At 37.1% G+C, this 15,196-nt stretch overlaps 1 protein-coding gene across 6 annotated transcripts in view; it reads left to right on the top strand.

The window, feature by feature from the left end:
- The window catches only part of DCDC1 (doublecortin domain containing 1), a 472,274-nt gene that overhangs the window by 314,043 nt on the left and 143,035 nt on the right, over positions 1 to 15,196 (top strand). The window contains exon 20 of one of the 6 annotated variants that reach the window (XM_086340931.1): positions 13,782 to 14,624. The exons of the other annotated variants lie outside the window; for them this stretch is intronic. Coding sequence (XP_086197057.1) covers positions 13,782 to 14,040 — 259 coding nt within the window. The 3' untranslated portion in view covers positions 14,041 to 14,624. Of the gene's footprint in view, positions 1 to 13,781; positions 14,625 to 15,196 lie in introns of those variants that run through there. 6 annotated transcript variants of the gene reach the window in all.

Here is a 15,196-nt window from a genome sequence, read left to right as displayed (position 1 = left end):
TTGTTTTTTGGTATTTGTTATCAACTTTGTACCTATATTTTCTTTATAATTTTTGTGACTTGGTTTGTTTTTTGTTTTTTTTTTTCTCTCTTTCTTTTTCTTCTCTTTTTTTAACATTGTATTTTTGAAATTCCAGACTATACTCTAGATTTTTAACTTTTGCTTTTTGGTATTTGTTATCAATTTTGTACCTATATTTTCTTTATAATTTTTGCGACTTTGTTTGTTTCTTTCTTTCTTTTCCTTCTTCTTTTCTTTAACATTGTATTTTTGAAATTCCAAACTCTACTCTAGATTTTTAATTTTTGCTTTTATGTATTTGTTACCAATTTTGTACCTTTAAGAACCCAATCTTCAGTACCCATTTTGCACTAGGGAGCGAGATTACTGGCTTGACTGCTCTCTCCCTCTTTGGACTCTCCTTTTTCTCCACCAGGTCACCTGTGTCTCCTCCCTAACCCCTCTCTACTCTATGCAACTCTGTGAATTTCTGTGCGTTCCAGACGGTGGAGAACACTGGGAACTGATTACTGGCTGGATCTGTCTCCCTCCTTTGCATTCCCCCTTTTATCCTCCTGGCCACCTCTGTCTCCTTCCTCCTTCTTCTCTTCTCTGTATAATTCCGTGAACATCCTGAGCGATCCAGTTGTGGAGTGCACATAAGGAAGTGATTACCGGCTAGCCCTCTCCTCTATTGATTCCACCTCATCTCATTCGGGTCAGCTCTAACTCCCTCCTCCCTCTTTTCTTCTCCATGTAACGCTGTGAACCTCTCTAGGTGGCCCTCACGGTGGAGAAACTTTTCATCTTTAATGTAGATGTTTTATCAATGGTGCTGTATAGAAAGAGAAGTTTTGAAACTACTGTAAAAATAAGACTGATAACTGAAAGCAGGAGGCTTAAGTCCAAACCCTAACTCCAGGGAACTCCAGACTCCAGGGAACATTAAGTGACAGAAGCTCATCAAACACCTCCATACCTACACTGAAACCAAGCACCACACAAGGGCCAACAAATTCCAGGGCAAGACATACCAAGCAAATTCTCCAGCAACACAGGAACACAGACAGCCTTGAGCTCCAAGATACAGGCCGCCCAAAGTCACCCCCAAACCACAGACACCTCATAACTCATTACTGGACACTTCATTGCACTCCAGAGAGAAGAAATACAGCTCCACGCACCAGAACACCGACACAAGCTTCCCTAACCAGAAAACTTTGACAAGCCACCTGTACAAACCCACACACAGTGAGGAAATGCCACAATAAAGAGAACTGCACAAACTGCCAGAATACAGAAAGGACACCCCAAACTCAGCAATTTAAACAAGATGAAGAGACAGAGGAATACCCAGCAGGTAAAGGAACAGGATAAATGCCCACCAAACCAAACCAACGAGGAAGAGACAGGGAATCTACCTGATAAAGAATTCCGAATAATGATAGTGAAATTGATCCAAAATCTTGAAATCAAAATGGAATCACAGATTAATAGCCTGGAGACAAGGATTGAGAAGATGCAAGAAAGGTTTAACAAGGGCCTAGAAGAAATAAAAAAGAGTCAATATAAAATGAATAATGCAATAAATGAAATAAAAAACACTCTGGAGGCAACAAATAGTAGAATAACAGAGGCAGAAGATAGGATTAGTGAATTAGAAGATAGAATGGTAGAAATAAATGAATCAGAGAGGAAAAAAGAAAAACGAATTAAAAGAAATGAGGACAATCTCAGAGACCTCCAGGACAATATTAAACGCTACAACATTCGAATCATAGGGGTCCCAGAAGAAGAAGACAAAAAGAAAGACCATGAGAAAATACTTGAGGAGATAATAGTTGAAAACTTCCCTAAAATGGGGAAGGAAATAATCACCCAAGTCCAAGAAACCCAGAGAGTCCCAAACAGGATAAACCCAAGGCGAAACACCCCAAGACACATATTAATCAAATTAACAAAGATCAAACACAAAGAACAAATATTAAAAGCAGCAAGTGAAAAACAACAAATAACACACAAGGGATTCCCATAAGGATAACAGCTGATCTTTCAATAGAAACTCTCCAAGCCAGGAGGGAATGGTAAGACATACTTAAAGCAATGAAAGAAAATAACCTACAGCCCAGATTATTGTACCCAGCAAGGATCTCATTCAAATATGAAGGAGAAATCAAAAGCTTTACAGACAAGCAAAAGCTGAGAGAATTCAGCACCACCAAACCAGCTCTCCAACAAATACTAAAGGATATTCTCTAGACAAGAAACACAAAAACGGTGTATAAATTCGAACCCAAAACAATAAAGTAAATGGCAACGGGATCATACTTATCAATAATTACCTTAAACGTAAATGGGTTGAATGCCCCAACCAAAAGACAAAGATTGGCTGAATGGATACAAAAACAAGACCCTTACATATGTTGTCTACAAGAGACCCACCTCAAAACAGGGGACACATACAGACTGAAAGTGAAGGGCTGGAAAAAGATATTCCATGCAAATAGGGACCAAAAGAAAGCAGGAGTAGCAATACTCATATCAGACAAAATAGACTTTAAAACAAAGGCTGTGAAAAGAGACAAAGAAGGACACTACATAATGATCAAAGGATCAATCCAAGAAAAAGATATAACAATTATAAATATATATGCACCCAACATGGGAGCACCGCAATATGTAAGGCAAATGCTAACAAGTATCAAAGGAGAAATTAACAATAACACAATAATAGTGGGAGACTTTAATACCCCACTCACACCTATGGATAGATCAACTAAACAGAAAATTAACAAGGAAACACAAACTTTAAACGATACAATAGACCAGTTAGACCTAATTGATATCTATAGGACATTTCATCCCAAAACAATGAATTTCACCTTTTTCTCAAGTGCACATGGAACCTTCTCCAGGATAGATCACAGCCTGGGCCATAAACTAGCCTTGGTAAATTCAAAAAAATTGAAACCATTCCAAGCATCTTTTCTGACCACAATGCAATAAGATTAGATCTCAATAACAGGAGAAAAACTATTAAAAATTCCAACATATGGAGGCTGAACAACACACTGCTGAATAACCAACAAATACAGAAGAAATCAAAAAAGAAATCAAAATTTGCATAGAAACTAATGAAAATGAAAACACAACAACCCAAAACCTGTGGGACACGGTAAAAGCAGTCCTAAGGGGAAAGTTCCTAGCAATACAGGCATACCTCAAGAAATAAGAAAAAAGTCAAATAAATAACCTAACTCTACACCTAAAGTATTAAAGGAAGAAGTGAAGAACCCCAGGGTTAGTAGAAGGAAAGAAATCTTAAAAATTAGAGCAGAAATAAATGCAAAAGAAACAAAAGAGACCATAGCAAAAATCAACAAAGGCAAAAGCTGGTTCTTTGAAAGGATAAATAAAATTGGCAAACCATTAGCCAGACTCATCAAGAAACAAAGGGAGAAGAATCAAATCAATAAAATTAGAAATGAAAATGGAGAGATCACAACAGACAACACAGAAATACAAAGGATCATAAGAGACTACTATCAGCAATTATATGCCAATAAAATGGACAACATGGAAGAAATGGACAAATTCTTAGAAAAGTACAACTTTCCAAAACTGAACCAGGAAGAAATAGAAAATCTTAACAGACCCATCACAAGCACGGAAATTGAAACTATAATCAAAAATCTTCCAGCAAACAAAAGCCCAGGTCCAGACGGCTTCACAGCTGAATTCTACCAAAAATTTAGAGAAGAGCTAACACCTATCCTACTCAAACTCTTCCAGAAAATTGCAGAGGAAGGTAAACTTCCAAACTCATTCTATGAGGCCACCATCACCCTAATACCAAAACCTGACAAAGATGCCACAAAAAAAGAAAACTACAGGCCAATATCACTGATGAACATAGATGCAAAAATCCTTAACAAAATTCTAGCAATCAGAATCCAACAACACATTAAGAAGATCATAAACCGTGACCAAGTGGGCTTTATCCCAGGGATGCAAGGATTCTTCAATATCCACAAATCGATCAATGTAATACACCACATTAACAAATTGAAAAATAAAAGCCATATGATTATCTCAATAGATGTAGAGAAAGCCTTTGACAAAATTCAACATCCATTTATGATAAAAACTCTCCAGAAAGCAGGAATAGAAGGAACATACCTCAACATAATAAAAGCTATATATGACAAACCCACAGCAAACATTATCCTCAATGGTGAAAAATTGAAAACATTTCCTCTAAAGTCAGGGACAAGACAAGGGTGCCCACTTTCACCACTACTATTCAACATAGTTTTGGAAGTTTTGGCCACAGCAATCAGAGCAGAAAAAGAAATAAAAGGAATCCAAATTGGAAAAGAAGAAGTAAAACTCTCACTGTTTGCAGATGACATGATCCTCTAAATAGAAAACCCTAAAGACTCCACCAGAAAATTACTAGAACTAATCAATGATTATAGTAAAGTTGCAGGATATAAAATCAACACACAGAAATCCCTTGCATTCCTATACACTAATAATGAGAAAACAGAAAGAGAAATTAAGGAAATAATTCCATTCACCATTGCAGTGAAAAGAATAAAATACTTAGGAGTATATCTACCTAAAGAAACTAAAGACCTATATATAGAAAACTATAAAACACTGGTGAAAGAAATCAAAGAGGACACTAATAGATGGAGAAATATACCATGTTCATGGATTGGAAGAATCAATATAGTGAAAATGAGTATACTACCCAAAGCAATTTATAGATTCAATGCAATCCCTATCAAGCTACCAACAGTATTCTTCACAGAGCTAGAACAAGTAATTTCACAATTTGTATGGAAATACAAAAAACCTCGAATAGCCAAAGCGATCTTGAGAAAGAAGAATGGAACTGGAGGAATCAACCTACCTGACTTCAGGCTCTACTACAAAGCCACAGTTATCAAGACAGTATGGTACTGGCACAAAGACAGAAATATAGATCAGTGGAACAAAATAGAAAGCCCAGAGATAAATCCACGCACATATGGACACCTTATCTTTGACAAAGGAGGCAAGAATATACAATGGATTAAAGACAATCTCTTTAACAAGTGGTGCTGGGAAAACTGGTCAACCACTTGTAAAAGAATGAAACTAGAACACTTTCTAACACCATACACAAAAATAAACTCAAAATGGATTAAAGATCTAAACATAAGACCAGAAACTATAAAACTCCTAGAGGAGAACATAGGCAAAACACTCTCTGACATACATCACAGCAGGATCCTCTATGACCCACCTCCCAGAATATCAGAAATAAAAACAAAAATAAACAAATGGGACCTAATTAACCTTAAAAGCTTCTGCACATCAAAGGAAACTATCAGCAAGGTGAAAAGACATCCTTCAGAATGGGAGAAAATAATAGCAAATGAAGCAACTGACAAACAACTAATCTCAAAAATATACAAGCAACTCCTACAGCTCAACTCCAGAAAAATAAATGACCCAATCAAAAAATGGGCCAAAGAACTAAATAGACATTTCTCCAAAGAAGACATACAGATGGCTAACAAACACGTGAAAAGATGCTCAATATCACTCATTATCAGAGAAATGCAAATCAAGACCACTATGAGGTACCATTCCACACCAGTCAGAATGGCTGCGATCCAAAAGTCTACAAATAATAAATGCTGGAGAGGGTGTGGAGAAAAGGGAACCCTCTTACACTGTTGGTGGGAATGCAAACTAGTACAGCCACTATGGAGAACAGTGTGGAGATTCCTTAAAAAACTGGAAATAGAACTGCCTTATGATCCAGCAATCCCACTGCTGGGCATACACACTGAGGAAACCAGAAGGGAAAGAGACACGTGTACCCCAATGTTCATTGCAGCACTGTTTATAATAGCCAGGACATGGAAGCAACCTAGATGTCCATCAGCAGATGAATGGATAAGAAAGCTGTGGTACATATATACAATGGAGTATTACTCAGCCATTAAAAAGAATTCATTTGAATCCATTCTAATGAGGTGGATGAAACTAGAGCCTATTATACAGAGTGAAGTAAGCCATAAGGAAAAACACCAATACAGTATACTAACGCATATATGTGGAATTTAGAAAGATGATAACAATAACCCTGTGTACGAGACAGCAAAAGAGACACTGATGTATGAAACAGTCTTATGGACTCTGTGGGAGAGGGAGAGGGTGGGAAGATTTGGGAGAATGACTTTGAAACATGTAAAATATCATGTAAGAAACGAGTTGCCAGTCCAGGTTCGATGCACGATACTGGATGCTTGGGGCTAGTGCACTGGGACGACCCAGAGGGATGGTATGGAGAGGGAGGAGGGAGGAGGGTTCAGGATGGGGAACACATGTATACCTGTGATGGATTCATTTTGATATTTGACAAAACTAATACAATTATGTAAAGTTTAAAAATAAAATAAAATTAAAAAAAAATCACACCTCAAAAAAAAAATAAATAAAATAAAATAAAATGGAGGAATGCTGAAAGGGCACAGGGGACAATCTGAAAAAGCTGTCAGTGGCCAAAGTTGGAAAAATTTGAAAGAGAATAAATCTGAGCCAAAGAATAAATATTCATGAGTTTATACTTACACATATACATACCTCAATAAGTAATTGAATGAGGATGTTGGGGGAACAACTCTTCCTTATAAAAGAATACCAATTATAAATGTAGAAGGAATGAAAGAAATTGAAAATTGACTTTAGAACAGCATAACAGTAACTGCTGCAGGCAGGATCCATCAACAGAGGCTAAAGTCAGTGGGTAAAATTTTAAGGTAAAATAGTATATTTCCAAATAAGTTTTAGAAGCGTATATATTTAAATGATTATTACTTAGAAGGGATAATGTAGTTATTTTACAGCGAAGAATTACTTGGCAGATAGCATCTTAACCAAATGATCAAAATTAATGACATTAGTTGTAAGACATATGAATGTCATGTACTTTCTGAAATGATCGGACGAGACAAACTTCCACAGTATTCCTCCTCCTAAGTCCTTTACCTCAGTCTAATCATGAGAAAAACAAAAGACAAACCTAAATTGAGGGATATTTTACTGATTAGTTTTACTCTCATTTTTTCAGAATTTTCCACAGTTTGTTTTGATCCACACAGTCAAGCTGGTTTTAGAAAAGGCAGAGGAACCAGAGATCAAATCGCCAGCATCCACTGGATCATGGAAAAAGCAAGAGAGTTCCAGAAAAACATCTATTTCTGCTTTTTTGACTATGCCAAAGTCTTTGACTGTGTGGATCACAATAAACTGTGGAAAATTATGAAAGAGATGGGAATACCAGACCACCTGACCTGCCTCTTGAGAAACCTATATGCAGGTCAGGAAGCAGCAGTTCGAACTGGACATGGAACAACAGACTGGTTCCAAATAGGAAAAGGAGTACGTTAAGGCTGTATACTGTCACCCTGCTTATTTAACTTATATGCAGAGTACATCATGAGAAACGCTGAACTGGAAGAAACACAAGCTGGAATCAAGATTGCCAGGAGAAATATCAATAACCTCAGATATGCAGATGACACCACCCTTATGGCAGAAAGTGAAGAGGAACTCAAAAGCCTCTTGATGAAAGTGAAAGAGGAGAGTGAAAAAGTTGGCTTAAAGCTCAACATTCAGAAAACGAAGATCATGGCATCCGGTCCCATCACTTCATGGGAAATAGATGAGGAAACAGTGTCAGACTTTATTTTTTTGGGCTCCAAAATCACTGCTGATGGTGACTGCAGCCATGAAATTAAAAGACACTTACTCCTTGGAAAGAAAGTTATGACCAACCTAGATAGCATATTCAAAAGCAGAGACATTACTTTGTCAACAAAGGTTCGTCTAGTCAAGGCTATGGTTTTTCCTGTGGTCATGTATGGATGTGAGAGTTGGACTGTGAAGAAGGCTGAGCGCCAAAGAATTGATGCTTTTGAACTGTGGTGTTGGAGAAGACTCTTGAGAATCCCTTGGACTGCAAGGAGATCCAACCAGTCCATTCTGAAGGAGATCAGCCCTGGGAATTCTTTGGAAGGAATGATGCTAAAGCTCAAACTCCAGTACATTGGCCACCTCATGTGAAGAGTTGACTCATTGGAAAAGACTCTGATGCTGGGAGGGATTGGGGGCAGGAGGAGAAGGGGATGACAGAGGATGATATGGCTGGACGGCATCACTGAGTCAATGGACTCAAACACAGTGAACTCCGGGAGTTGGTGATGGACAGGGAGGCCTGGCATGCTGCGATTCATGGGGTCGCAAATAGTCGGACACGACTGAGCAACTGAACTAAAGTGACACAGTCAAAGGCTTTAGCAGAGTCAATAAAGCAGAAATAGATGTTTTTCTGGAACTCTCTCACTTTTTTGATGATCCAGTAGATGTTGGCAATTTGATCTCTGGTTCCTCTGCCTTTTCTAAATCCAGCTTGAACATCTGGAAGTTCATGGTTCACATACTGTTGAAGCCTGGCTTGGAGAATTTTGAGTGTTACTTTGCTAGCGTGTGAGATGAGTGCAATTGTGCAGTAGTTTGAGCATTCTTTGGCATTGCCTTTCTTTGGGATTGGAATGAAAACTGACCTTTTCCAGTCCTGTGGCCACTGCTGAGTTTTCCAAATTTGCTGGCATATTGAGTTCAGCACTTTCACAGCATCCTCTTTTAGTATTTGAAATAACTCAGTTGGAACTCCACAGTTTAGAAGCATGAATTCTTCAGCGCTAAGCCTTCTTTAGGGCCCAACTCTCACATCCATACATGACTACTGGAGAAAACATAGGTTTGACTAGACAGACCTTGGTCAGTGAAGTGATATTCTACTTTTTAAAACACCATCTAGGTTGGTCATAGCTTTTCTTCCAAGAAGCAGGTGTCTTTTTAACAGTCTTTTGGACTCTGTGGGAGAGGGAGAGGGTGGGATGATTTGGGAGAATGGCATTGAAACATGTATAATATCATATATGAAACGAGTCGCCAGTCCAGGTTCGATGCACGATACTGGATGCTTGGGGCTGGTGCACTGGGATGACCCAGAGGGATGGTATGGGGAGAGAGGAGGGAGGAGGGTTCAGGATGGGGAACACATGTATACCTGTGGTGGATTCATTTTGATATATGGCAGAACCAATACAATATTGTAAAGTTAAAAAATAAAAATAAAATAAAATTAAAAAATTTTCGTTTCTGCAGTCACCATCTGCAGTGATTTTGGAGCCCAAGAAAATAAAGTCTGTCACTGTTTCCACTGTTTCCCCATCTCTTTGCCATGAAGTGATGGGACCGGATGCCATGAACTTCGTTTTTTGAATGTTGAGTTTTAAGCTAGCTTTTTCCCTCTCCTCCTTATCAAGAGGCTCTTTAGTTCCTCTTCACTTTCTGCCAGAATAGTAGTGTCATCTGCATATTTGAGGTTATTGATATTTCTCCTGGCAATCTTGACTCCAGCTTGTGATTCATCCAGCCTGGCTGTCACATGATGTACTTGATCAGTCTGTTGTTCCATGCCTGGTTTAGCTGTTGCTTGTTGACTTGCACTGGTGTGGCAGGAGGCAGATACGGTGGTCTTGTATTCCCATCTCCTTAAGAATTTTCCTCAGTTTGTTGTGATCCACACAGTCAAAGGCTTTAGCATAGTAAATGAAGCAGAAGTAGATGTTTCTCTGAAATTCTCTTGCTTTTTATATGATCCAGATAGTGGCAACTTGATCTCTGGTTCCTCTGCCTTTTTAAAATACAGCTTGTACATTTGGAAGTTCTCGATTCATGCATTGTTGAAGCCTAAAGGTTAGAATGTTTTTGGAGCTCTCTCGTTTCTCCCTTTGCTTTCTTTCAGAACTATTAGTACCAATCAGCTATCATAGATTAGACTAAGGAGATACTATAACTAAATGCAACATGATGTCCTGGATTAAATCCTGAAACAGAAAAGGAGCATTAGTGGAAAACTTGGTGAAATTCAAGTAGAGCCTCTGGTTGAGCTAGTTGTATTGCCACCAGTGTTAATTTCTTAGTTTTGATAATTGTACAATGCCTATGTAAGATGTTAACATAAAAGGTGAAATATAAAATTATCTTAAAGAGTTGAAAAATAAAGCTGCTTCTTTAAAAATTCTGAGATTTCTTAGATATAGTTCTGGAACAAAGCAAAAGGAGAAACTAGAGAGCTACCAAAAAGTTCTAACCTTGTGATTTTGTAGTTTTCTGGGTACTTTTTCGGACTCTTAAAATGTCCTTCAGAAATATACTTTTATATATTACCCTCTTCACTTAATATGCATGTTGTTTAGAGTTATTTACTTTGTACAGTTGACCCTTGAACACTGAAGGCTTTGGTGTGCCATCCCCAGCACAGTTGAAAATCCTCAAGACAGCTTTTCAGTTGGCCCTCCATATCCAGGGTTCCACATCTTCCAATTTAACCAACTATGGCTTGCGTAGTACTTGGTATGTATTTATTGAAAAAAAAAATCCACATGTAAGTGTACCTGCATAGTTCAAACCCTTGTTATTCAAGGGTCTTGTTGTTGTTGTTTAGTTGCTAAGTTGTGTTTGACTCTTTGCCATCTCATGGACTGTAGCCCACCACGCTCCTCTGTCCATAGAATTTTCCAGGCAAGAGTACTGCAGTGGGTTGCCATTCCCTTCTCCAGAGGGTCTTCCCAACCCAAGGATCAAAGCCGCATCTCCTGCTTGACAGGCGGTTCAACTGTATATAAAATGGGTGTATGAAAGGTGGACAAGGAGACTTTCCGTAGTACAGAATTAAGTAGTAGTCATTACTAAAAGCTGCTTTCAGAATATATTTCACAATGCCAAGGTAACTTTCTACCTTCATTTAACATATTAGGCTACTGAAACGTTTGAAATCTTCAAATAATAAAAGACCATTCCCAATTGGGGGATAGAATTTCTCAGAATTTGAATATGGAATAGATGTTAAAAGACATGAATGTGGAAACAAAAATTTTTTTTCTAAGAAATTCTCCAGAATTTCCTTTTCACAAAGGTTTAAGTTCTACCTCTCTACATTTGAAAAGAGATGTCTTTGGGCCAGCTTCGTATCTGGGCAGTTTTTGTGCCTGCAATTATCAGACAACATACAATCTTACACATAAATCGTTGCTGCTGCAATTAGCTCATTGACCACTTGTACCCTGGGGACAGTGGAAGCAGTCCCTCCGTAAGCAGCTGGGATGGAATTGCTGGAAGGGCAGTCTGTCCAGTTTGATGAACAGTCATGTCCTCCTACTTCTGCCAGGTGTATCTTCTTTACCAAGGGGTCAGGGAGGGGCAGGGGCTGTGACCTTTTAAAATAGAAGACCCACTAAATTGTGAGAATTGACTTGTGATTTAGTTGCTAAGTCGTGTCTGACTCTTTTTGCGCACCCATGAACTGTAGCCTGCCAGGTTCCTGTGTCCATGGAATTTTCCTGGCAAGAATACTGGCTGCTGCTGCTGCTAAGTCGCTTCGGTCGTGTCCGACTTTGTGCAACCCCATAGACAGCAGCTCACCAGGCTCTTCTGTCCCTGGGATTCTCCAGGCAAGAACATTGGAGTGGGTTGCTGTTTCCTACTACAGGGGATCTTCCTGAGCCAACGATCAAACCCGTGTCTCCTACCTTGCAGGCAGATTCTTAGCACTGAGCCACCTGAGAATTTATTACATTGGATCTAAAAAGAGGAAGATAATTGCCCTAAGTTACTTGCAGGGCTTAATTTGGGGTTTATTTTAACCTCCCATAAGCTCTTTAAACTCTGCTTTGCTAAACTAACTGGGGTAAAAAGAAAACTGTCCAGACAACTTCAAAGCAACTTCTTTCCATGAAAACAGAAATCAAGAACACAAACAGCAAATATTTTGCTCTCAGTTGAGCAGAGGATTTATAAACAAATCTGTTCAACTCATTTGCTGTTTGTGTTCTTGTTGTTTATATGAGTGCTCCAAGTACACCTTCAGTTTTTATTTTTGTTTACACTGTCTCATATTTTTCCCCACAGAATTTTTAATCATCTGAGGCATAATTGTATTATAGCAGTCTGAAGTGCTAATTTGTTTCTTTTCTCTATTACAAAATGTATTTCTTCCATAGCACTCTGACTTTTAAGGGAATTCATTAGAAAAACATTAGGAAATATGGTATACAAGACATGAGTTGGTAAATTAAGATGAAAATATACCATATCACACATATGAATGTTAATGGAAACTAATTGTTCACTTGTTATGACCTATACCCTTTTGAAATGTGTAGTTTCTGAGTCGTTAATCTGAAGCAATATTTATTTCTTGGTTGTTCATTCTGATGCTTACCCTATATTGAACTTTGTGGACCTTTGTTTATTTGATGGGCATATAAAATATAGGTGATGGGCTTGGCAAGTCAAATTTCATATGGATTCAATCCCACATGACAGATTCCTGGCACAAAGGAAGTTGAGTAACAGAATTCTACTCTAGTATAGGTTGATTCTCTATAGAACTCAGCTTGTGTACAATGGTATCATTGTGTCAATTGATTTACCCCAATGCATCTTACTTAGAAAAATACTATTTGCACAATTTAAAATATATTAAAAGTTTCAATACAGCTGTAGCATAAGATCCGATATTTTATTTTGTCCATGATGACATAAAAGAAAAATTTAGCAGCTTTTTAGAATTATAGGCTCTGTAGTGTGATTTTCATTGTCTTTCTAGATTCAGCTTATTATTCCAGCAGAGATTTATGATCAATATTTATGTGAGAAACTTTCTTTTAAATTGTGTGTATTAGCGCAATGATTAGTGAAATTAATTTCACACCATTTCTTGCTTTCTTTCAATTAATCAAATATGATATCTGGATTTAATTATGGCATCTGGGGATAGTATTATTACATTACACATGGAGGTTTTTGCTCTATAATTTTTCTTTTCTACAAAAAGTGATAAAAGCGGCTTCTGCAGGACAAATTTACAGCATTTTGCCTTTTAAATTCTTTTCTTATAAGACTATGTTAGCATTATAAAGCTTTTAAAAAATTGGAGTCATTACAATAAACATTTTAATAAAAGTATAATAATATCTAGAATTAGACTGTACTAATGCTTGGTAAATTATATACTAACTCTTTGATTTTAGATATTTTAACATTACCAAGTTAAATTTTTTTTAAGCATAATAATATAGATTTGAGAAATCATTAATGAGAATAAAGTTTTAATTCTTTATCCTATTAAAAGAAAATGTGTTTCCAGTATTTGCCAATTCTTCTAAGGTTCAAAAATAACAACCTGTTAGTTCCTACCATCTACTATACTTCTAAACCTTTCACATGTGTTCATGATTCAAAATTCAAAAGGGCTATTCATGTGTCTCTTACATTTTTGAGATAGCATAAAAGATAAATGATTATGAAAATAATTCATCAAAAATTGTAATTTATAATCTTAACACCTTTTTAAAAGGCACATAACCTTCAGTCACACCCCAAGGGTCAATATGTTATAATTTTGTTTTACTTAAGCTTATAAAAACGCAGATAAAAATAACTAGGTTTTAATCGTGGTTTCCTCTGTTTTCTAGTCTCAGAGTGGGAAATTTCTAGATTGGGTTTTCTTCCCCCTTCCCCTGGGAAATATACAACTCCCTATATTATGGCCATTAATGTTTAGTAATGAGTTAGTCCTCAAATACCAATAAGATGATGTGGGCTTGATGGAAGTTAAATGTCCCTAAATCCTATGAATTGATCTGCAGGAGCTGTTTTCCGCATGAGTGGTGGCTTCACCCAGGCAGACATCCGCAGAGCCGTGGAGGTCAGGGTGATGGAGGAGGAGTGGGCTTGGCGGCACATATGCACTCTATTCCTGACAGTGTCTTGCTTCAGCAAAGGGAAGTGAAGCGCGTATACCATGCTCAGTGGCATTTCCAAATGCAGCTCAGCTGGGGGCCCAGGCTTATTGCATCAATGGCACATACCGGGCAAAAAAGGAAATACATAATTTTGTCAAAGTAGTAGATCACAATCTACCATTCCTTCCCTCCCCCTTCAAAATCATCACCCACACACACTAATAGCTCTAATAGATACAGACTTTATGCATATTTCAGTCACAGCAGTATTTCTAATGCATATGTGAAAGGGTCCTTAATTTATGTCTACCAACTGCGTGGTGCCCTTCTTTTGGGTAATGTCATCATCCTAATGGTGTTTCTATTATACTCAAAGGTAGCAAATGAGGCTTATTGCAAGAAGGTAATTGATTTTCACTGAGTGAAAATGTAAATAGCCATAAGAAATCCTATGAAAGATAAGCAGTTGAAAATTGCCAGAAAAAAAAAAAGTGATTTGTATACATGACTTATTGGTCCAAGTATATAAAATGTTTCTTTTTTCAAGTCAATACCACAATAACCGTATTTCACATCAGTTTATTTTAAATTGAAGTAAAAATAGAAGAATTTCAATGATCTTGCTTTTACCAGTTTGGCTGTGTATATTATGAAAATTATCATCTAATATGGAAGGAAGCTTCCTTTTGTCAATGTGTCTTTGTAAAAGAAACCACGTGAATAAAATTTCTCTTTTGGGTGTGTAAAGCTGAAGAATTCTTCTTTGGATTTTCTAGAGTGAAAAGTGCATGGCATCTGTATCAATTATGTATTATATATATACATATATATGTATGCTGAAATCTCATTGAACTTTAGCATAAATGTCAGCCCCAAATTCAAGAAAAAAGCAAAGCTCAAACTGTATTTTATTATAAAGAAGAATAGAAGCAAAACAGAATATCTGAGGCAATGAATTTGTTAAAACAAAGCTATATTTTTAACGTATAGTAAAAAAAGTTCATAAAATTATTTTTGGTTCCTCCACAAGTGAAATACAGACAATTATTTGCATCATCACTACTGTCTTCTGACTCCAAAATATACCTTTTCTGATAAGTTAAGAATCACTTATTTTAATCGCAAACATTTTAATCACAAAAATCTCCTTTTTCAACTTAAAATTTTTGTAATGGTACTTAAGAAATAGACTATACATTTTTTCCACTCCCCTACCCTATCTTGCTTACAATTTGAGAAGGACTTATATATCAGGACTGTAAAATGTGTAATGAGAATGTTTTTGAATTCTTGCCTTAGAAGGTCACTTGGATTAAAAA

This window comes from Bos grunniens, chromosome 15, assembly GCF_055505025.1.
Source record: "Bos grunniens cultivar Pamir isolate PY7600 chromosome 15, Bosgru_T2T1.0, whole genome shotgun sequence".
NCBI classification, from domain to species: Eukaryota; Metazoa; Chordata; class Mammalia; order Artiodactyla; family Bovidae; genus Bos; species Bos grunniens.
The sequence above is the reverse complement of the archived record's forward strand: the minus strand, read 5'-3'. Positions and strand labels throughout refer to the sequence as shown.